This window comes from Setaria italica, chromosome IX, assembly GCF_000263155.2.
Source record: "Setaria italica strain Yugu1 chromosome IX, Setaria_italica_v2.0, whole genome shotgun sequence".
Taxonomy (NCBI): Eukaryota; Viridiplantae; Streptophyta; class Magnoliopsida; order Poales; family Poaceae; genus Setaria; species Setaria italica.
This window is the reverse complement of record NC_028458.1, coordinates 58,320,529-58,343,936: the sequence shown is the minus strand read 5'-3', so window position 1 is coordinate 58,343,936 and position 23,408 is coordinate 58,320,529. Positions and strand designations below refer to the sequence as shown.

Sequence of the window (23,408 nt, the reverse complement as noted above, 5' to 3'; positions counted from 1 at the left end):
CTTCCATCCCGAAGCCATTTTGGTGGTCACCGTTTGGCAGGGCTTCGCCCGAAGCTGCTCGCGGAGCCGCGGCAAAAGCCCTGCCAAAGGGGGGCTAAACCGGTTCGCCGCGGCCCTCCTACTCGCGTGTGAGCCGAGAGCGTCGTCGCGTGCGCTGGCCCCGACCCCGGCGAGTTCGCTCTCTCCTCCTCCCCAAACCCCGAACAGAAGCAGCTTCCATGGCGTTCGGCAGATGGAGCCGCAAGCCATCACGGCCCCCTCACGCGCTCACCCTCCTCAAGGCTACTGCTGCCCATGCTCCTCCTCACATTCTCCTCCTCCTCCTCCGCGGTGATAGCGGCGTGCACCGGACTTGAAGGAAATCAAGATCTCCGAAACCTCTGTCGCGAGACTCCTGCATGGGACGGCAATCAGGTTTTTGGGCAGCGTCTACGCACGACCGCTTGGTGATTCTGCAACATCTACATCAACGCGTTCGACTTCGTTTTGCGCAGGATCTTTGAGTAATTTTCTTGCGCATTACTGTTCTAGTCAGTATGTTGCTTGTTTACATGTGTTATATGCTTGCATCATATTTTTTTCAATGTGTTTTTCCTCCAAATAAAATCTGGACTCGTATTTAGGCATATATTTCCTAGAGCCATGCGTACGTGTTCTTCCTCCGCTCGCGAGCATGATGGATCTTAGGTCGAAAGGAAAGCAGGATCTGCGTGAAGGCACGTGGCAAGCTCGACACGCACTAGTGGGAGCCCCTATCATGCTTGTCCTTGTCCAGTTGTCCCCCATTGTCCGTTTATCCTCCATGTAGCATCATCCATGGCTGGCCATGGGAATCTATACCTAATATTAAAGAGAGGATGTTTCTTCCAACCGTCATGATTATTTTGCAAAAAAGTCTCTCAACTTTTTCATAATCAACCCGCAGTCCTTTGACATATGTCTTGACAATTTTTCAAAAAAATCCCTAAACTTTACTGCAATTGACCCGAGTTCCAACGAAGACGCCTCTTGCTTCCTTCCGGCTTGGTTTTCTTCGCACATTGAATGAGCGAAAAGAGGGGTGGGAGTTGAAGGACGGGAGCGAGAGGAAGAGGCAGAGGGAGTGGAGTAGGCGGAGTGCGTGGAGGAGTGGAAGTAACGGGCGGTCGGAGAAGGGCGGGAGGCGGGCGGCGTGGAGCAAGGAGAGGACGGGGGGCAGGAGGCGTGCGGCGGCGCGAGAGAGGTGGAAGAATGCTGCAACAAAGACGGGGAGCGAGGGCGGCAGCGGAGGGGCGATGTGGAAGAGCGCGTGGTAGAGGGCGAGGACCACGGCGTCGTGTGTGGGCGCGCGAAGGAGGAGGTAGGAGAGCGATCGCGCGGTGAAACGGCGCGGCCAGCGGGGTGACGGTGTAGCCGGATTCCGGCATGGACGATGGGAGTGGGGCCAAGTGGGTGACCGGTATAGTGGTCCGCATGGCCGGCGCGGTGCATGCCCCTGAGCATGGCGGCGCTGCCCCTGACGACGACGCGAGTGGGGTGACCCACCTCTCGCAACAAAGTTGGGTTTTACTGGGCACATTTTCCATGGGCTTGTCACGTCTTAGGCCTAAAACGAGCCTTCATATTTCCTTCATTGGGCCCAGACTACCAGGCTTATTTGACATTGAAGCCCGTCATGAGTACGAAGGTCGGGATTTCGTCGAGTTTCGATGCCCACATCTTTTTATTTGACTGCGCGCCTGCGCTGGAGCATGGAGATGTTGCGGCGGTCAAGCAGACGCGCTCCGCTGCCTCGGTTTTCTCGACCCCTAGGCTTTCCCCACCGGGCCCGGCCTCGAGGATGCCACCTCCGTCATCCCCATCCGCGTCGTGGCCTCCGGCCTCCACGCGATTCCCTTGTTCCTACCCAGTGGGGCTATAGCTCCGCTGGTGCCGACTCCCCCTATCTTCTGCACCACCAAATCCAAGATCGGCCAGCAGAAGCTACTATCACCGCTCCTGCCACCGATCTACCTGGACCGCTGGTGCTCCCACTGAAAAACAACTACAGCTATCTCGGAACCACTCGTTATCTATTGCAGAGATATATAGTATCTTTGTTCTAGTTTGTTGCTAGAATGGCGATGCAAGCCATTTAAGACGGTAGATAGTAGACGGCGCCTACTTCACGCCAAACCACCTTAGAGTCATCTGGATTTTTTTTAAACGTACTAAGGACTTATTGTTGTTGCATTATTGTAAACTTATGATGTAATTGTTTTCTTATCTATGAACAAATTAAGAGATTATAGAGTTAACTATTGTACAAGATAACTTTGTAGATATACAGTTTGTATATTAAGTCGTCTAAACATTAACATATCAAAATGCTTGAAATTAACTAATATACATAATTTAAACCCCTATATGTGTCATCTTAGTGTATCCTTTATTGAAGAACCCATCAACACTACGATTTGGAGTGGATTATAGAAGGAAAGTGGATGAAACAAGAAAAAGAGGAGAACACACTCCTGCTCATGGCGGCCAGAGGCACTGTGCCCTAGCGCTCGAAGCGGGAATGATCCTAGGCACAGGGAGCATGAGCGCTTGCCGGGGCGACAGCGAGGACTGCAAGATGCGCAATGCCTGGGCGACGGCGAGGATGGAGCAAGATGCTGGTAGCGCCGATGGATGAAGAGATAGCGACTGGCTGGATGACGATGAGTATGGAGGAAATCGAATGAATGGATAGAGCGGAGGTTAAGCCGTGATTTTTTTTATTTCCATATGTGGATCTCACGTAATAAACAGATAGCATCCAACCATACACAAATGTCTTCTACTACTATATTTGCAAAGAGAGGACTACTAGGGACAACGCATCAACATATTGTGAAGTGAAGACAACATAGTAAAAATAAGTGAATAATAACATGAGAGCAAGTAAGGACTCGTAGCAACGCACTGCCATTTCTGCTATGAAAGAAAAGAAAGCATCGCGTCGGCGCGCCAAACGGTGCCGTGGGCTGAGCCCACGGAACGCTACAGGCTCAGCCCGGTGCAACTCTTTCTCAACACGGCCCGTTCGTCGTACCATCACCGATTCCGGCCCTCTTGGGCCCATCTCTGAAGACTCGGATAAAAACAGCAAGTCAAAGGTCTGCAACCTCCCCCACCTTTATAATTTCCCCTTTCCCCAACGAACACGACACCCCCTCCGATTCCCCCCCAATTCCGCCGCGTCATCGCCGCCATGGCCGCCGACGGCAAGCTCCTCCTCATCGCCGCCGTCGCCGCGGTGTCCCTCATCGCCGCCTCCCCCGGCGCCGACGCGCGCCCGTGCGGCCACGCGCAGACGCTCCTCATCTCCTTCTCCTCCGTCTCCAGGCCCAACCCGGACCCCACCAACCCCGCGCCCCTCACCACCACCGTCGTCACCGTCCTCCGCGTCCGCCGCCTCGGCCCGCACCAGATCCGCCGCGCCGAGGCCCTCCCCGCCGCCTCCGAGGCGGAAGTCGCCGCCTCGTCCGTGCAGGAGCGCGCCAAGGACATCCTCGTCGTCGTCTCCGGTCTCCTCTTCGGATTCGGCTGCGGCGCCCTCACCGCCGCGACCATGTACCTCGTGTGGTCGCTCATCGCCTCCACCTGCGCGTCCGGCTACGACGACGTCTACAGCGACGACGAGGACCAACTCTCCGACTCTGAGAGCCCCAAGAAGGCCGGCTACGTCATCATCCACGACGCCGAGGAGTACGGCACCGGTAAGAACTAGGATTGGGGATCCGTCTTCGGTCGTCCCGAGGGCAAGCAAAGCATTCACAATAATATTGCATGATTTCTTGGAATTGTGCAGTATAAACTGTATGCACCTATATATGTCGCGTCTGTCTGATTCTGTCTATGTATGTCGTTTGGGGAAAGGAAATTGAACTTATGAATGAATACGCTCTTGATGTGTTCTTACTTAGTCAAACTGAAATGATCTTACTTTGTTATTGCAAGCAAAACATGAATCTTGTTGACTGCCACGGTCAAGCAAAATTTGGTGTTCTTTCTACAAGTCATGCTGCCACGTGTGGTTGCCACTTGCTAGTGCAATTGTAAATTAGAAACGTGTAGTATTTCCTCCCCTGATGGAGTTTTATTTGTTTGATAGTCTGGTGCAGAGTACATTGCTCCAAAACAATCTGATTGTTCCTCCAAACAGTGACATAATGACTGGATCCTTTCCTGTTGGGAAGTTGGAACTTTTCTATGAATATGACATGCATCTTCTGCAGTTTGCCTTACTTCAGAGCATTCTACTTTACCATTCTTTTTAATGCAAATTGTTGATTCCACAAATTAGTGATTTTTTGGGAGTATTTTATAGTGATGGATAGATGTATGGTTGTCTGGTGCAATCGTGGGCCAGTAAATACGCTGAAGTTTCTCACTCAGCTAATGGGTGCTATTTGTTTGGTAGCCTATCTATTTTTTGGGGGTGTGAATACGATGTAGATTGGTCTGAAGCAGTCTAGTGTTTTATCTGCATAGCGACATAGTAATGCTTGTATCATCTCTTGTTAGAACTTGTCCATGAGCGCGACTGTGCAACTTCATTAAACAACAAACTGGTTGCTGCATGCTCCGCTTCGATGCCTATATTCCTTCACTTTACGTTGATTAATGTCATAGACTCCACGGTAATACCTGTTTAGCTGTGTTTATATCTTATGGAGATTGTTAAATTAACAATCAAACATATAGTTTGTCGGAAAGTTTTGGGTTCTAGTTCAAATGTGAACTATATATACAAGAACCTCGTCACTCTTTATTTAGCGCTGATCCCTGCTGACAAGTTGGCAATCTGGTTTGTTGCCATCACAACCGTATCTGGTCTAAATCTACTTTTCTATTTTCAAGCTGGTGGTTTTTCCTATGTTCTATGGCTTGGAACTTTGTTTTATCTGCAGGATATGGAACAAATTGTATGTCACATCTTCAGAAGTAAGCATTTGGTTACTTAATCCATTGTGCTTGAGTATGTTAGTCAGTTAGTGATGTTCATTCGATAATCAAATGATATTCTTGTTGTATCTTTTATGCCTTAAGTTTATACATTATTGTATTATAGTCTTTGCATCAAGAGACGATTGCCTATGATTTGTGAACCTGGACAGTCTGTTGTTGATCAGCGATTGCTGGAGTCAACGCTAAGCTTGATCATTATACGGTGATGGTTGCTGTATCATTGTTTCTCCTGCTTGCATAGCTGCATGTTTGGACCATGCTTTGGTTATTAATGTTGAGATTGTTCAGGGCAATCGTGTAAAAAACTGAAAATTATGCCCTTCGCCTACAGAATCCTAGAAACAGGTTGCCTGTGCTGGACGATATGATGCAGACTCGAACAGCGGAATCGGGTAAAATGTTTGCCCATACATTTGATTCTGGGCTTTTTGTGTGATTCTGTTGTGTATGCCTTCTTCTCTAAACTAGACTAGATTGATTAGCTCGTCTGTTTATCTCTTTGCCGCGCAACGGCACAAAGTCCGCGTTTGGAATTGGGGAAATAGAATTCTCGCTCTTTATTATTCTAAATGATAGGTTGTTTGGCTTTTCTAGATGCATAGCTGCATCTAGATATAGGGTATGTTTAAGTATATAACAAAATCTATGAATTAAAAAAAAGCTAAAATAACCTATAATTTGAAACGAAGGGTGGACCTTATACTCAAAGGTTAAGCGACATCGCGATCCACCAAAGAGTTCACCAAATACGGAGAGGATCATCAGCAAGCGGAATATAAAATTCCCACAATGTTGTACTGGTAGTACATTTCAAGAACGGAAAGAAGGCCACGATACTTTTTTTGAAAAAAAATTCACGTGAACTTAATGCAAACTGGGCCTCTGGTAAGAGGTTTCTCGAACTGGACCGGGCCGTCCAGTGCGAGCGAAATGGATGGGAGGGACTCGACGACAGACAACCAGGCATTTATGGGCCGGGCACATGCCAGGTCTGCGCGGCGCGGCCCAGCTGCCTCAGCCTTCTCTGCCCCAGCTGCCGCGCATCCGTTCCATTGCTGCTCTCCCGAGTCTCCTTCACCGTTCTCTGTTCGTCGCCGCCGCCGCGGCCACCCGCCGGCCTGCACTACACCCGGTGCTCGCCGCCACTTTGCCTAGTTCCGGCACCGCGGCAAAGGCAGGCTCCGTGGGTTTCGCGGCCCGAGCTGGTGCTTCAGCCCCACCAGTAGATCTCTCCAAGCCTGCAAGCCCTACCGCCCACCTCACCATGGCGGAGCCCTCGCCGCCAGCGTCGAACGCTGGCCTCCGAATCCTCCTGTCCAAGGACCGGCCGTCTCCCTCCCCTCCATCCACCGCCGGCTCCACCGTCTCCAGCCACACAGACCGCGACCGCATCATCGTGAGCTCACTGTCCCTGCCGCCCTGCTCCTAGCTGCGGTCATAATTGGGTTTTTTTGCCGTTATTTAAGTAGTAAGTAGGGTTCTGTTTTCTGCGAGTGGTTAATGCCTGTTTTCTGCGAGTGGTAATGCCAGTGGACTCGAGATGCAGCTTCCCGCGCCTTTGATGCAGCGTCTTTTTCTCTGTTTCCATTTAGCTGCGAGATATTGGTTGCAGATCAGCAGCTACCGCTCAATATTTAGTAGTGGGCGCAATGAGAACACTGACAGAATTATCCTGTGGCAATAGTGTCTGTAGGTTTCAAGCAGTGTGTGTTACAGCTGCCCTGGCGGGTTCAGCTGTTAATGGACAGGCAGTAGGCATTTGTGGGCTTGATCTTGGGTGGGATGGCGTTAGAGGATGGATAAAAAGTGCTGAAAATTTTTAATGAAAATGTTTCTATATTTTTGCAGGGAGTTTTCCGGAGTGCATTATCTAGGACTGAACCCCCAGAAACATTTGCCCTTCAGACAGTTCAGGAAGCAATTAAACCTCAGGTATATAATAGTCAGTCACCTTGATTGATGATGAGTTGCTTGCGATTCATGTTATTATTTTACTCTATTTCGTTTAGTTTTCCTGAATGCTTGTATTTTAGGTAAGTTACGTGTCTGGTTCACGTGCAGTTTGGGGTTCAGCTACTCATCCAATTTGAAACACGTCTCATTTCTTATTTCGCAGAAGGAAACAGTGTTGGTCCTAGAGGAGAATCAATCCTTGGAAAATGCTCTTCGAACATTGCTGCAGGAACTTGTGGTAAGCTTGGCTACACTAATCTTTGTTCTCACCTGATAATAAAATGTTTAGGATTGTTGTAGGAACCTGCATTTTACTGGGCCTCTGCATCATTAGGAGTATGTTTCTTAGTCGCAAGGTTTCCTTGATGATTTCTAATATAAAGTGGAAGGTGTAGCCGTGTAGGTGCATTTTTTTATTTGCGATACTAGAAAAGATTGCTGATTCTGTTTTATATTTGTATTCTTAGTCATCTGCAGTCCAATCAGGTAAAAAGATTATGCAATACGGAAATTCCTTGGATAGCGGAGAAAGTAATTGCCTGATAACTCGCCTTCTTGGTCAGTTTCCACCATTCTTTGTTCAAATCCATATCTATTTGAGGACCTTATGGCATCAACTTCTGACTTCTGAGCACTATTTGATGCTTGTGAAGCATTAATTTCTGTTCTGAGAAACCAATGTTCTGTGCTGTTAGATATTGTGCTTTACCTTTGCGAAAGAGGGCATGTTGAGGGTGGTATGGTATTCCAGCTGTTAGAAGACCTAACTGAAATGTCAACAATCAAAGACTGCAAAGATATCTTTGGGTATATTGAGAGCCAACAAGATGTACTGGGGAAGGTAATTGTGATCCTTATATGATTTTGTTTGGTTAGTTCTGTTAGGTAGAGAAGATGCATATTTGTAAATTTGCTGATGGACTCTTGTTGGGTTGTTTATAGCAAGAACTTTTTGGACGTGGAAAACTAGTTATGCTAAGGACTTGTAACCAACTTCTTCGAAGACTATCAAAGGTTAGATGCAGTTGTTTTTTTGTGCCTACTCTTTGAATTTTATTTTTCTGTTGCTCTCATATTTCAGCTTGACATTAAGCAGACCTATTTTTTAACCAGCTGACTAGCTGGGTGATCTTGATCTTGTATATAAAAAAGATATAAAAAACTCAACAGATCTGTGAGGAACTTTTTTTAATATTATAAATAAGAAGAATAGGAACTCAAATTCGAGTCAAACCCTTGGTGATATGGGTGGACACCGACACCTCTCCCACCAACTGAGCTAGGTTCAGTAAGAGCTTTGCTAATAAACTTTTTGCTAAACTAAATGATAGCATGTACCATACCACAAAAATCTTGACCTTGTGGCCCCATGAACACCTTCAACTATTACTCTTTGTATCTATTGGGGTTTTCCCAGCACTTCTTTTTTGCTGAAGAGTAAAATGCTCCACCAGTCCGTAACTTGTCCCGCCCTGTTCCCTAAACTTTAAAAATGAGCATTTGGATCTCTAAACTTGTTAAATGTGCCACTTGAGGTCCAAATCTACTTAATTAGCATAAACTTGCTTATGTCACATGCTAACATCGCACCCAACATGGAGGGGGCAAACGGTGACATTTCCTTCATTCTAAGAATTTAGGGACCTCATCATGGTACGTTTTACTCTTCTGTTGAACCAACGTTAATATTTCCTTCGTTCTTAAATATCTCAGGCAAATGATGTGGTGTTCTGTGGGCGCATTATCATGTTTCTAGCGCATTTTTTCCCACTATCGGAGCGTTCAGGTTTGCATATTGTATCTCTCTTTTCCCAACCTCAACTAATTTTCCTCTTATTGGTAAACTGTGTATAACTGTCTTCAGATACACCATTCATTTTGTTTGTCTATTTTAACAGCTCTCAACATTAAGGGAGTTTTCAACACATCAAATGTAACAAAGTATGAAAAAGATGCTACGGATGGTGAGTATGACTCATCTATGTTAACACTGTAATGTTCTATTTTGTTTGTTGCACCTGACGCTGCAAAATTATTTGCTTTTGGTCCTATCTTCACTTTCTTGAATCTGTCTTCCTAAATGCTACATCCTGATGTGTATTTTTATTTCTCAGGAATATCTGTTGATTTCAACTTCTACAAGACCCTCTGGAGTCTACAGGTTGATATTTGGCACTTCCTGCAATTCTATGGAATTGGAAATTGTCACTAGAAATCATACATTCTTCGTGATCATCAACATTTTTATTTAATGCTCATTTTTTTAAATATTTGTGTGTTAGGAGCATTTCAGTAACCCAGCTTTGACTAATACAAACCTGGCAAAATGGCAAAAGTTCTCCTCTAATTTGGCGGTATGTCCCTTCATACAATTTTCTTCCAATGACAGGTTCCTGCTCATTTTTCAATTCTGTGGCCTGTGGGCTCATTCTGAATATCTGATTCATATACTGAGATAATCACTGACTATCCAGGTTGTGTTGAGCACATTTGAAGCTCTGCCTCTTAGTGATGATGATGGAAAACTTAACAATCTCGACCAGGAAGAAGATGCTGCTTTCAATATTAAGTACCTGACTAGCAGTAAATTGATGGGTTTGGAGGTAAAAGCTTTTGAGCAGGTGGTTTGACTTTCCTTTTTCTGTTCACCGTTGTGATATATCCGTTCCATCTTTTCAGTTGAAGGACCCTAGTTTTCGACGCCACATCCTTGTCCAATGTCTTATATTTTTTGACTATCTCAAGGTATGTTAACTTGGAATGATGCAATGGTTGCATTTATTTGGCAATCGTACAAGGCAAAATCATAAAACAAATAAAAATACTTTCATCAGTCTTCATTGATGTACACCTATGCATGTTTGTGTTATTATATGCACTATAATTTTCCCTAATTTTTCTGTATCAATACTGTTTCGCTGTTAATCATTTCATTTGACTAGCCTGTTACGATCGCTGAAGCGCAGACTGCTGACGAAATTATTTTGTTGTTCAGGCACCTGGAAAAAATGAAAAAGAAGGTCCAACAGGGGGCATGGTCAGCACTGAAACATGAGTTTTTTTTCCTAATGAAGTTAAATACCTTAAGACATGAACATTTCTAGATCTCATTTCATAATTGTTTTCCAATATTGTGATTTTGCAACAGCTAATTTTCCACAGTTCTCATGAAACCCCTTGGTTCTTTCTAGGAATAGTTCTTGTACCTGTACCCTTATAAGCTGGATACTGTTCCTCCAATCTTTAGCTTTGGTTGGACATCCAGTGGTTAGGTTTTCCAATTTATGAATGTCAAGATGCATCCAAAATAATCTAGAATATTGGCCATGTGTACTATTCAGTCAACAAATGAAAAGGTGACTTTTTTCTCCTGATGCCCCACATGTATATTTCATCTCACTTCTCCCCTGCCCCAACTGAACACAATGAGGACAAGTTTACATCTATCTCATCCACATGCATGGAAGATACTCTTCTTCAATCCTACATGAATCTCAAATTATTCATATGTTACAGTTATAGATATTCCCAGACCTTTGGTGTGGGTAAAACTAGTTATTTATAATTGCTGAGGTTTGCACCAAAAAAGTATATTTTATATGGATAAAAATGGGCTGTTCCATAGAGTAAGTTGGTGGTACTACCTGTTTAACTGTGTCAACCAATACTAACTGATCTGTTTAACAGTGTCAACCAATACTAACTGATCCTGACCCAATACAGAAAACTTGGCCATAGTGACTGGTGTATTAAATCAGTGCATAGAGGAACAAGATAATCTTCAAATAGTATCAATTGACTATGTGTTATCCCTTCAATCAGAAAGATGAAATCAAATCTTGCGAAGAGCGTGTTAAGAAGCTTCTGGAGGTTATTCCACCAAAAGGGAAAGAATTTCTGAAAAGCATTGAACATATTCTTGAGCGGGAGAAAAACTGGGTATGCTTTTAACTGCACATGATACAAGTTTTTAACCTTTATTGTAGGAGCTCACATAACCAATTATTCTCATCCCTCTGTATATGTCTTGAAAAGGTTTGGTGGAAGCGCGATGGGTGTCTCGCATTTGAAAAAGCACCCTTCGAAAAGAAACCAGTTCAGGCTGGAGGCAGAAAACGGTATGCTACTTGCTTAAAGCACTGAACTCAAAGTTTATTGCTCTAGATTCGTCTAGGAAAGTTTAATACAAGATAAATTGCAATAACAGATTTGCATGTAATATTAAGTCATACTTATTTCTCAGAAAGACCATGTCCAATCATATAGTTTAATGTTAGGATTCTGCTAAAGTAAAAGAAATCAAGGGATGCTTTGCACAAAATCTAAATCTTTTGTTACTGTTGTAATCTGAAAGTTTGTTGTTGTTTTTTATTGCCCATTCCCTTTTTATACTTTGCTTCCATGATCAGCAGTAAAGGTGACATTGCATGCTTTGTAGGAAGCCAAGGTGGAGACTGGGAAACAAAGAGCTTAGCCAACTTTGGAAATGGGCAGAACAAAACCCTGTATGTACATCTTCTCAATATAGTGCTTAGTTAGTAATGAAATTGCACAAATTTATCAGTTTGGGGTCCTTGATAAAAACATACTATTACATGAACCATGGCACTTGCGGCTTGCAGTCCATTTCTGCCTGTATATAGAAATCGTTGCAAGTCTTGGTGCCAGTATCACAGGACAGTGGCGTAGTACTTTTGTCTTCTAAGTTCTCATTCTGTCAATTGCCTAAGTGAGTAAAGAGATTAAAACTATAAATTAAAATTTCTCCCTCAATTTGACTTTAGCACTTCCTTTGCATTGTTTGAAAAATGACAAGCTATATACTGCACTTCTCCCTTGCTATACTTGTTTCACAGAATTTTCTTTTGCCGTACAATTTTCTGACATTTAGTTTAACCACTTACATTTAATGTTTGTTGGAACTGTAGAATGTTTTGACCAATCCTGACCGTGTCCGCATGCCATCAATTACAGAATATTGGAAACCTCTTGCAGAAGATGTAAGCGCTTTAACTTTTTCCTGGCCCTTTTTCTTTAAATAAAATGGAAAGTTCCATGGTATTATCCTTGATGGTTATTTTCCACTTTGGACATTCATTCTTTTGCTGCAAATGAAGTTTCAAACAGTCCTGTAATGACTGTTTACCTATCAAAATATACAGATGGATCCATCTGCTGGAATTGAAGAGGAGTACCACCACAAAAGTAATCGAGTAAGTTTGAGTCCGAGCTATACTAATTGCTGGATTGCTGGTTATTCTAAATTTGACTCTATGGGAGGGATTTCACAACCTTTCTGTTGAATTGTTCAAAATGGACTGTGCAAGTTATGTTCAAATTATCAGAGTCCTCTATTAAGCCCTTCCTGGTACTACTTCGAGCAACTTGGAACTTATAGACACTTAAGTTCTTCTAGTTCTTTTGTGGAATAAACTTCCATAACATCAGTATCGTGCCATGGTGGTAGGATGTTTCAAGAAATGTTGAAATAGGAATCTATTCCTTCAACTAACATAGCATAGGTACTTCACATTATGTCAAAGCAACCCCCTGATGGCCTTATCAGCCTGCACAATGCTGGCATGGCCTGTTACCTTTATTAACTCCAGTCAGGCAGTCTCATTGAAAAGAAACGTGATATAGCTTGTCACTTCTCAGTGTTCATGAAAATAAGGTGTCATTGTTTCATGGGCACTGATTCCATGAATGCCATTCTTTTCTTGTGTTCCGTATATTACAGCTCGATGTTGTAAATAGCATTTCATGTTTAACTTCCTTGTAGCTAGTAGATTGGTCTCAAGACTGGTGATTATGTGACAGGTGTATTGCTGGAAAGGGTTACGCTTTTCGGCCAGGCAGGACTTGGATGGATTTGCCCGGGTATGTAATAAGCTATGAAGCATTATAACATAATTATTTGATTGTGTGCTCGAGGGATTGAATGAATAATTATACAGGTAATTTTTTTGAAAGTTAATGCATTATACAGGTAATAATCACCATTTCCATTTCAGTTTTCTGACTACGGGATTGAAGGAGTTGTACCTTCAGAGCTCCTGCCACCTGAAGTAAATGCCAAGTTCTCTTCAAAGCCTGCTGAAAAGGTTAAACGAGTGAAAAGGGAAGATTCGAAAGGCGCTTCAGCTCAACCCAAAGAGCAACAGGTTCGTGCTTGTTATGTGACACACCTTTTCGACATTTAGAAAGACTAACACTAGCATATTTAGATCCTCTTTAATTGTTGTTGTGGACTGTGCAGGTTGCGGCCACACCTGAAACGGATGGAGGTGGCAGCGGGGGTGACCCAGAAGAAGGGGCGGTGCCAATGGATTCCGACAATGGGGCAGCGGAGGATGGTCAGAAACAGAGCCCCGAGGAAGTCTCTGGGCCTGAAAGCGGACAGTGCGAGCCTGAAGCTGATGCTGATGATAACATGAAAACTGAGACCACGAGTAGGGATGCTCGTGCCGGGGAGAAATAGAAGTTGTAAAATTTCTAGCTGGACAATGTTGTATCATTCTGCCAATAGTTTCGACTGAAATTGGGCATTCTTGTAGGCAGTGTGATCCGAGTTGGGACTTGTAGTTAGCAGTTAGCACATCCTGTAATGTTCTCGTAAGAGTAAAATGCACTTAAGAGGTGGTCCACTAACTTGTAACGGAGTGTCACTTGGGTCCCTAAAAGGACCCAAAATTTGAAAGTACATTTCTAAGTACATAAACTCTGTAAACTTTGTAATTTGAAAGTACATTTCTAAGTACATAAACTCTGTAAACTTTGTAAGTTATGTCATCTGGATCCCTATCCTTCCACTGTGTATCTATCGATGACATGGCGCGTTGACTGGACGTCAAGTTGTGTCATCTAGATCTATACCCTTCCACGCATGTATCTATCGATGACATGGCGCGTTGACTGGACGTCTCCTCTCTTGTCCCTTCTTCCTTCTTCAAGCATTTCGTCGAGCACCCTGTGAGCGCCGCGAGCACTGTCGTTGCTGCTGCTACTGCTGGATGCCCTCATGCCACCTTGCCACAGCCGCTGCCGAGGACACGCGTACCATGCACTCGCCCACGCACCATGGCCACCGCTGTCGCTGCGCTCCTCGTCCTGCCAATCCTGTCGCCGTCAATGACCACCAGTCCACCACGGCACCGTCGTCGGGTTACCGAGCGGCATGCCACCAGAAAGTGAATCGAAATTACTAAGCAGCAGGCCAGGGGCAGGGCGATTAATTACTGATTAGGAGTGGAGGAGATGGAGGTGACTAATCGAGCTTAAATTGAAGACAAGTAATGGGCATGGATGGGCATGGATTGATTGTTGCTTACAAGCAGAGCGGGCACATGACGAGGCCTTTCTCGTTGCACCCGCGGCAGCGCACGCCACCGCCGAACACTTTGGTCTCGTTTGGTAGCTCGGATGAGCATTAGCCAGACCCAATTGATACAGATTAGCTTGTTTGGTAGGTTGGATGATGTCACGGGCCATGCTGAGATGGTGAAAAAAGACCAGCCAACCAGCGGTGCAGGCTTGTTTGGTAGATTAGCTTCCACGCGGTGCAGGCTAAATCGGCCCAAGCAGCAGCGTTACCGTGACCTCCGGTGCCTCGCGACCCCAGCCCTGCCCCGTCTCAACGCCGGAGTGCTGCCGCGCCATGGCCTCCAGGCGAGCACCACCACCACTTCGTCCTGGAGCCTGCCTATGCGCCCGCCACCCGCGCCCTCAGCCACCCCACCGGCCAACCTGCCGCAGGTCAAGCCCCAGCCGTGCGCCTCGCGGTCGAGCCGAGCTCGCGCCTCCTGGAGCCACCGGGCCGCCGCCTGCTAGGGACGAGCTCAAGCACGAGCACGAGCTAAAATTCTTCGATTATCGAAAGAAGTAGCAGTTGTATTTCTGAGATTGATGGCACGCACGCGTATGTTCAGGGAGATGATGAGCAGCTATTGCAAGGAGGTCCGGGAGCTCGGGTTCAGGCTGTACGCGACGATCTTGGAGAGCCTGGGTCTGGAGCCGAGCTACATGAAGGAGACGCTGGGCGAGCAGGAGCAGCACATGGCCGTCAACTTTTACCCGTCGTGCCCCTTGCCGGAGCTCACCTACGGCCTCCCAACCCACACCGATGATGATGTATGGATGCGTGCAGCCTCGCCGATGCGCCGCCGCCGCCGCGTGCCCAGTGAGGAAGAAATTAAAGGGGCAGTGGCGAGGGGGCCGGGCCGGCATCTACAGCGGTGTTGGCTCCCCTGCTGGTGGTGGCGACAGCGGGTCTGTGAGGGCCGAGGAGGATGACGACGCTCGCGCTTCCCAATTTCTCCTCGCAGCGGCAGCGTGCGGTGAGCAGTGGTGGTGGCGAGCTCGCCGACTGGGAAGCCCCGGCGGGAGTAGGTTGCGCGGCGCGGGCAAGCGGCCGCGGTGGGCAGCGGGTGGCGGTGCGTGGCTGGTGGCGCGAGCGCCGGGCGGAGGTAGCGAGCGCGGGCAAGTAGCTACGGCGCGAGATGCGGCGTGGGCGAGCGTGGTAAGTCTACCACAGCTGGGATGCAAAGGTAAGTCCACCAATTTACTCAGGTTAACAAACAAAGTCTCAAATAAGCTAGACGCACTGCATCTCGTGGACCTGGCTGGGCTGGCCAGAACCTAGCTCATGGGCCTGGCTAAGCCGGAGCAGGCTGCCAAACGCCCCTTTGCATATGCCACCCGCACTTGCTGCACACCACGAACCATAGACGCTCGCACCCCCCTCGCTTCGATGGAGACTATATATTGAATATGTGATAAAAATATCTTGTCACCTGAATCATTTATACGGGCCATCAAGAGGTCAGTCGCATAAAAATTTGGTTGCCCTATATACTACTAATTAGCACGGGACCGGTACATGTGCATGGTGCAGATTGACCGCAGCATGCATCTCCTCGCTTGCATATCTTTATTTCCTTAACTAAGGCTAAGTTGGCTTATTTTATTTCCTTGCTAAGGCTGAGTTGGCCTTTTCTTTCCGTTTAATGTTTTCCCTTTTAATTATTTTTCTAGATATATAATATTTTCGTTTTCCCTTTCTTTTTGATTATTCTAATTCTTATGTATATATTCTTGGTTTATTTCATAATTCATATCATCAATCTTTGTATTTATATTAATAAACACATAACCGACTTTTCCATGATGAAATTATTTAGAAGAGAAATTCAATGTTAAACTATAATTTCATTTTCTTTTCTTCTCCTTTGTTTTCCATTATTTTTCTATTTTAACGGATGAAAATAATATTATATGCCAGTATTATTTGTTCCAAGTGTATAATTTTCTATTCAGTGAGTTCATATAATTTGTTCTAGGTTTATAAACACTTGTTCTGTGGGTTCTGCAATTTGTTCAAGGTATATAGATCTTTTGTTCTGTGAGTACATATAATATGTTCAATGTGTACAACTATTTTGTTCCGTGAGTTCATATAGTTTGTTCCAGGTGTTGAACTTTTTTTCTATGACTACATACAATTTTTTCAATGCATAGATATGTTTTGTTCCTTAAATTCGTATAATTTGTTCAGATGTACATATCTAAGATTTTTTTGAAAATGATTAAAAAGTAGTGATAAATAAAATTCTTTCAAATATAGTTAAGTGGGATCATGTTTTGAAGGTTTTATTTTTAAAAATCCAATGGTGCAATCGAAATTTAATTTGGATGTTTCATTTGAGATTTATAGTTTTTTAAGTGTGAAACCTTCCTTTGCATGTGGGATGACATCATCAATCAGATGCAAGCAATTCTCTCTCCCTGAGTTGACACTGTTGCATGTGTATAACACCTTTTTAATCAAATGTTCGTGATGCTCAATCTTTTTGTTCGCATTATATCATTTTTTGTTCATCTTGTTTAATTCTTTGACTGCAGAAAATAATTATATTTTGACCGCAGAGTTATAGCTTTTTAAATTCCAGATTTGGATGCTCATGGGATGATGTCATCAATTCTGTCTTTCTTGCATGCATGAACCGATACGCGAAAACAGTCCAGCCAATAACATCCTCCCGTCCAACTAATTATTGGGCTAAAAATGCGGCCCATTAACTCAAGAGGACGCGCTAATTATAAGGTGACAAATGCAGATTTGTCACCTCTAGCAACGTATAACCGCGCCCCTCACTTGCCCTTCTTGCCTTCGAACGCGGGGACCTGCTGCTGCTTCTTGTCGCCGCTGCTCACTAACGGCGGCAACAAGTAGATGAGGCGGCCCTCTTTGTGGAGCGCGAGCACCTGTGCCACGCCGCCGACGTCGCGGCTCCGCATGGAGTGTCACGAGGCACGGTCTTCTACCCGATCGTCGTTGTTGCTGTCTCGTCAATGACCACCATAGCACCGCTGTCAGATTTGGGCAAGGTGTGGTAGCTACGATTGGTATGACGAGGAGCGTGGCGGTGGTAGCAGCCATGGCGCATGTACGAGCGCAGGGCAGCCATGGCGCATGGTGCTCACAAGGTGCTCAACGAAATGTCAGAGGGTGAGGAGATGTCCGGTCAGCGTGCCATGTCATCGCTGAGTGCCCACGTAGAGGGGTATGGATCCTATTAGCATAACTTAAATAGTTTATGAACCTAAAAATGCACTTTTTAAGTTTGTGGACCTAAATGACAATCCGTTACCGGTTAAAGGATCCATGATGCATTTTATTCTTCTCTTTATGACATGGTGCTAACAGGTACACGTGTATAGAAAGCATGTTTCGTATAAGCGCCTGTTGTGTTGTGTGCAACCAACCACTCAGTGTAAGCGTAATCTAACCGTATTTTCCATTTGCTTGGAATGCTCGTCCCGCTCGTCTGATCAGATCAGACACCTGGAATTTCAGTTTTGAAACTCGAAAGTCGAAACCTCAACTACTTCCACAATTTCAGATCCCGGCAGCTGTTTTCAAATTCATCGGTACAGCTCGTTTGAATTTGTCTCCTTGCAGTAATAAAAAATTCGAAAAACGGCTCTCAGTAATTCTGGTTGGTTGGTTGGGCTCTCCTATCCTATCAATATCAACCGCGTTGCCTCCTCGAGACCGTCCATTCCTCTGGACGGCTCGGATGAACGGTGGGGCGCTGTAGGGGATGTCGCTCGGCTTGGATGACACAGGTCACGAGCGCAGCAGTGGTGTGGGTAGCACAGCTGCTGTGCCTGGTTCTTGTATATAGCTAGCTGCTGCCCCTTTTCACTCGTCTTGCAGGACACACAAGCAGAGGAGGGAGAAGCCTTGTCACTTGTCAGCTTGTTCACACTCCACAGGCCACGCAGAACATAAGGAGAGGAGAGCTTCACCAGGGGGCGCTTCCCAGCTTCCTGCCCTGCAAGGAGGGAGGAAGAATGGCGGTCTCTCCGTAGCTGCCCCTGCCTCCTCCAATCCGCTGCGCGGCTGCGGTAAGTCCCACCTTCATATACCTCCTCTCTACTTTTCGAAAAAAAATATACCTCCTCTCTCTACTCTGCAGTCCACTCCTGCAGATTCATGATCTCTCCCTCCCTTCGTCCTTCTCTCTGGCTGGCCGCTCCTTTGTTCTTGATGTGCTTCAATCCTCCAATCTGCTGCGGATTTTGAGGTGTTTTTTGGCTGGTATTTGTCAAGCATATGCTGGTTCTTCTAATACCGGGGGTCACTCTTCCCTCTTGTTGGGTTACTTAGATAGCAGTAGCAGATTATAGACCTCCCAATTGCCTCGCAAGCCATCTCTAGTAATATGCTACAAGATGTTGGTAGCAGCACATTTTACTCCCTCCGTCCCAAATTACTATTAGTGATTTTCTACGTACACTATTCACTTAGATATACTCAGTCCAAAATTACTATTCACTTAGTGATTTTCTACCCACACCCTACCTTTTGATATTGCACCTAGATATATAATTATGTCCAGATATATATAGAAAAATATTGTATTTAGAAAAGCTAAAATAGAGAAACTAAATCGAATAGTAATTTAGGACGGGAGGAGCACTGTTAGTTAATTTTTTTTTTGGTGGGAAGGAAATGGAGCAAAGAAACTAGCAGCGCTAGTGTGCAGTGCAGTAAAACTCCTGGGAATAGACTAGACGACCATAAATAATTCCACTGCTAGTACTTGTGCATGCTGTTGCTGACCCCTTTATGCGTGCAAGGGGGAGGACATGGCATTTATCTTGTTTTGCACAGCCAGCCGTTACATCCCGATCACCTGTGTTTTTGTTTATTTATTTTTCATCTTATCGCCACCCACAAAAAATTACCCACCTCAACTCAACTGCAATGCAGTAGTAAAAAAGTAACTTTCGTTTTCTTTTTGTTTGCAACACTGTGGTGTCAGCGGGTTAACCATTTGAACTGCTCCCCGCCGAGGTCCGGTCGCGTATAATTATTTTATTTTATTTTATACCAGTCGAAAACACACTGACTCCAACACGACGCCCTCGGTCTGTGTAAAGTTAACCCTACTACTACTGCTCCCCTACAACATGCCGGGACCGGGCACCGGCACGGCCACGGGCGTCTCATCGGTCCGGCCTCGTGGACTGCAGCCATCCCATGTTACAGCGACAACGCCTCGCCTGCCGTGACGTCCGGTCGCGTCCTGCAAGTAGCCTACTGTTTCTCCTGCACAGCACGCCCATAGTTCCGTTTCATTTATCACTCGGTTCATTTTTTTTTGCATTCCCTGCAATTTACAAATGGAATACATAGTGCTACAGTTGTTCGCTATATTTTCTCTCTTTTTTTTTTACTTTATAAGTATCTTGTGCTGGTACAGTATTTTACAGCTTGCATAATGCCTTGGCGTCATACTCTGAGCTTACCTAATACCTATCCTAGGGTGTGGCTTGTGTCAGGCACTCCGGCGGCATCGGCTGGAAGCAGCAGGGCAAAGCGACGCTGCTGCAATCGGGGCAGAGCACGAGAAAGGGCAGCGTCACAGGCTGCGAGCGCAGCGCAGGGGGAGTAGTATGGTGGTGGTGGAGGTGGACTCGGCGGAGCATGCTGCTGCTGCATCGGCAACGGCAGCGGCGCCTGCGGTGATGAGCTGCCGCCCGCCCTGGCTGCAAGCGGCTATCGCAGGTCCGTCTCCCTCCTCCCCTACCGTTGCTCCCTCCTCTATCCTGCACCATCGCTTGCTTTGTTCTCTTGCGTGCCTAGTTTAAATCCACTATTTTGGTTGCTACCTGTGTACTTGTTCTGTACTTGATCACCATCAGATTCGGAGGAACGTTGCTAACCAATACTGTATGTACTATAGTAACATTGGAATCAAAGTGTCACTGCCCCAGTGATCTAGCTGTGATGCTCTGCTTCGGATCAAGGGGTGGGGCGCAGCCATTGATACTAGATCCGAGCCTGGATTATAAATGGACCGGACCCCATTCCCCATCCTGGTGCTACTGAATGTTCGTACTCCTACTGCCAGTGCTGTCTGCAATAACACGGAATGCATGCATTGCAATTGCTCGAGTAGTAGATTTGCTCGTTAATCTCTACTGCTTGCTGCAACTGCTGGCATCATCTACCATGCTTCATGCCAAGCTCTATCTGTCTCACTGGATCATGCATGCATCAACTAGAGGTCACGGGCGTCCTTTGGTACGCATTGATGACGCACAGGATTCTCGGTTCCTCATTCTACTTCTTCTAGCAATGTATCGTGTATTCCTTGATCCATTCCATGGCCTATGTCCCGGCTCGCCTCATCCTGGCCATGGACCCCCATACCACTACTACTACCAGGTCTTGAGCAGTGCCCACTAGGCCACTACTCAAGACTGTGACGTGACGGTACACGGGAGAGGAGGAGAGGAGGAAAAGGGGAGAAACGCCATGACCCATGACGTGCGCTCGTAGCCTTGCCTTTGTTCCCTAGCGTCCTCTTGGAATCTCCTTCCCTCCATTCCGTGCAGCGCTTCCAAATTCGAAATTTGAACAACCCCATGGCTCTAGTCTCCACATTCTTCCAAAACTCCTTTTTGTAGCTCAAGGAGTAGTTTTGTTAACATTGAGATCATTGGTTTAATCTATCTGTAACAGTTTATTCTGCCCATTTTACTGATCTGCTGCTACTGCTGTCTGCTGTGTGGTGACAGACCATGCCTTTGGTCTCAAACTGACGATGGTAAGGTTTGGATGCAGACATCGAGCAGCGGGTGCGCGCGCTGGGCGTGGACGCCGAGGCCGCCACGGCGGAGCACTCATTCGCGGAGCGCGCCGAGAACTACTACCAGAAGCGGCCGCAGCTGCTGGCGCTCCTCACTGACCTCCACCACCGCTACCTCTGCCTCGCCGACCGCTACGCCCAGACCCTCCACGCCAAGCACCACGCCGCCGCCGTCTCCGACTGCTCCTCCGACGTCGACGACCGCTGCTCCGACGCCGACAGCTCCCTCTCCTTCCAGCCGCTGCCGCCTGAGGGAACCATCACCGCCGGCGGGGACCCCGAGCTGATCGTGGCGGAGCTGGTGCTGGCGTGGGTGGACCGCGAGGTCCTGGCGGACGAGGCCGAGCGCCGACGCGCGGAGGCGGCGCGGAAGATCGAGCTGCAGGGGAGCCTGGTGGAGGTGCTCGAGTCGGAGCGCCTCGTGCTGCTGGGCGAGAACGCGCGCCTGGCGTTCCGCGCGTCGGCGGCCGAGGAGGAGGCCGCTGCGGCCGCTGCCGAGCTGGGCTACACGCGCCGCCGGGCGGCGGAGATGGCGCGGCTGGTGGTGAAGCTGCGCGAGGACCACCGCGTCTGCATGCTGGGCCGCAAAATCGAGGCGCTGCAGGCGCAGGTGTACGGGCTGGAGCTCCGCAACCGCGAGTGCCACGAGGCCATGGCCAAGTGGGAGGCCGACCGCAAGGCCGGCGCCGCAGAGATCCAGAGGCTGCGCGCCGAGAACAGGCGCTTGGCAGAGGAGGCCGCGGTCGCGGCGGCGGCGACGGCGCGGCGCAAGGGGAAAGGTAGTGGCGGCGGGTGGTGGTGGTGGTCGAGGGTGCGGATGGCGGCGGAGTGGACGCCCTGCGCTCCGGCGACGGCGGCCACCGTGAGGAAGGTCGGCCAGCAGATCAAAGGGAAGGACGGCAAGTACTACGGCGGCGGATGCTTGTGCATCTAAGCCGTCGGCGCCCTCCGTCGTTCTCGGCGAGGCCTTGGGTTTTTTGGGATGTTCATTTACCCCTTGGGTTCTAGTGATATCATCATAATATCCAGTCCGGGGAGATTGGAGGACCTAACAGTGATGGTAGTGGTTTGTGAAGCGGGCAAGTATATATAATGACGTGTAGTAACTGGTGTACCGTATTCCATCGTACTACGTTGTTGTATGACATGATGCTTAGTACGTGTCTAGTACAATACACATGTAGCAGACAAACGTATCAAGTGTATGCTGGGACGTGGTTCGCATCGCATACAAACGTCCGAAAAAACATATGGATAAAAAATGATGCAAGCATATAACACATGTAAACACGCAACATACTGACTAGAACAAGATTGCGCAAGGAAATTACTCAATGATTCCCGGGCAGAACGAAGTCAAACGTGTTGAAGTAGTTGTTGCAGGATCACCAAACGGTCGCGTGTAGACGCTGGCAATGGTTTCGAAGATCCCGCTTTCCTTCAAATACGGTGCACACCGAATTCAAAGGTCGACGAGGTGCAGCAGCAAGAGGTTTAGCACAATAAGTGGGGAGGCGCGCGTGTGATAGCGTGTCTTACAACCAGGACGTCTCGTTATGTTGTAGGCCTCATAGCACATCAAATTCTCCTCATCAAACAGTAGAAACTGCCCATTTGAATGACAGAAACTGCTGCAATCAAATAAGAAACTGACATATTTTCAATATTGTAACTATAAATTTTCGATGTTGTTTTATTTTGATGTTGCAAAGGAACGCGGACATCTGGACGCTAGCAGTACCGTCTAATTAATCTTCACCGCAGCATTTAAACACATTAATCGTTCCTTACAAATTCTTAACAACCCATATAACCAAATGTTCTCCCACCCACACATAAATCAATATGATTGTTGTACACAATTACGTTTAGTTGGAGTTGGACACCGAATGCTATAGGCTTACGTACTGGCCTGGCGCACCTTTGGGTCAAAGCCAAATTGAGCTGCCACTGTGATCTCGATCTGGTTGCATTGCACCGTCAGCTGCAGCGCATCAACAACTCAAAAGAGGGTGGAGGCTTGGATGCGGCGCAGCGGGTATGTTTGCGGCTCGAAATTGTCCATCACCAGGTACACGTACCGCCGCCAATTGCTCATCTTCTTCGATGACGACCCGATCCGATCCGATTGGGAGGAGGCGGCGACGGGACTGGACCTGCACCGCCGCCGGCTGCAGGCGGTGTGTCTGGACTCCGGAGCAGTAGAAGGCAGCTGCAGGCAGATGATTTATGATCGCCGCAGTGGGCTTGAGGCTTGACCCTGGGCCGAATTTGGAGAAGTTGCTGCCTGGCTGGTCCGCAGGTCCACAGCCCAGAGTG

The 23,408-nt window shown here is 47.0% G+C and overlaps 3 protein-coding genes and 1 long non-coding RNA gene across 6 annotated transcripts; 3 read left to right on the top strand and 1 right to left on the bottom strand.

The window, feature by feature from the left end:
• Positions 1–3,139: 3,139 nt before the first annotated feature.
• On the top strand, positions 3,140–3,989 carry LOC101752704. Its single transcript, XM_004985977.2, has one exon. It carries the CDS (start codon positions 3,215–3,217, stop codon positions 3,731–3,733), a length of 519 nt encoding a protein of 172 aa, XP_004986034.1. The 5' UTR covers positions 3,140–3,214; the 3' UTR covers positions 3,734–3,989.
• Positions 3,990–6,009: 2,020 nt separating this feature from the next.
• On the top strand, positions 6,010–13,719 carry LOC101786851 (THO complex subunit 1). The gene is made up of 21 exons (XM_004985976.4): positions 6,010–6,370; positions 6,823–6,906; positions 7,091–7,165; positions 7,395–7,485; positions 7,623–7,768; positions 7,870–7,941; positions 8,641–8,713; positions 8,826–8,891; positions 9,042–9,088; positions 9,210–9,281; positions 9,402–9,530; positions 9,607–9,672; positions 9,923–9,964; positions 10,750–10,866; positions 10,963–11,045; positions 11,366–11,432; positions 11,856–11,927; positions 12,090–12,140; positions 12,748–12,807; positions 12,942–13,091; positions 13,187–13,719. Exons 1-21 carry the CDS (start codon positions 6,239–6,241, stop codon positions 13,406–13,408), a joined length of 1,917 nt encoding a protein of 638 aa, XP_004986033.1. The 5' UTR covers positions 6,010–6,238; the 3' UTR covers positions 13,409–13,719.
• LOC111255897 lies at positions 13,555–14,400 on the bottom strand. The gene is made up of 2 exons (XR_002676042.1): positions 14,259–14,400; positions 13,555–14,046 (listed from the first exon to the last, which is right to left on the bottom strand). It is a non-coding gene; the product is annotated as an uncharacterized LOC111255897 (long non-coding RNA).
• A 1,215-nt stretch (positions 14,401–15,615) lies between these two features.
• LOC101786200 (kinase-interacting family protein) lies at positions 15,616–22,277 on the top strand. 3 transcript variants are annotated; one of them, XM_022823522.1, is made up of 4 exons: positions 15,616–18,336; positions 19,329–19,526; positions 19,760–20,002; positions 21,065–22,277. In XM_022823522.1, exons 2-4 carry the CDS (start codon positions 19,475–19,477, stop codon positions 22,021–22,023), a joined length of 1,254 nt encoding a protein of 417 aa, XP_022679257.1. In that variant the 5' UTR covers positions 15,616–18,336; positions 19,329–19,474; the 3' UTR covers positions 22,024–22,277. The 3 variants fall into 3 exon arrangements, with proteins under 3 accessions (XP_022679257.1, XP_004986032.1, XP_004986031.1); XM_004985975.4 differs by lacking the exon at positions 19,329–19,526 and having other exon boundaries at positions 19,777–20,002; XM_004985974.4 differs by lacking the exon at positions 19,329–19,526.
• Positions 22,278–23,408: the final 1,131 nt, after the last annotated feature.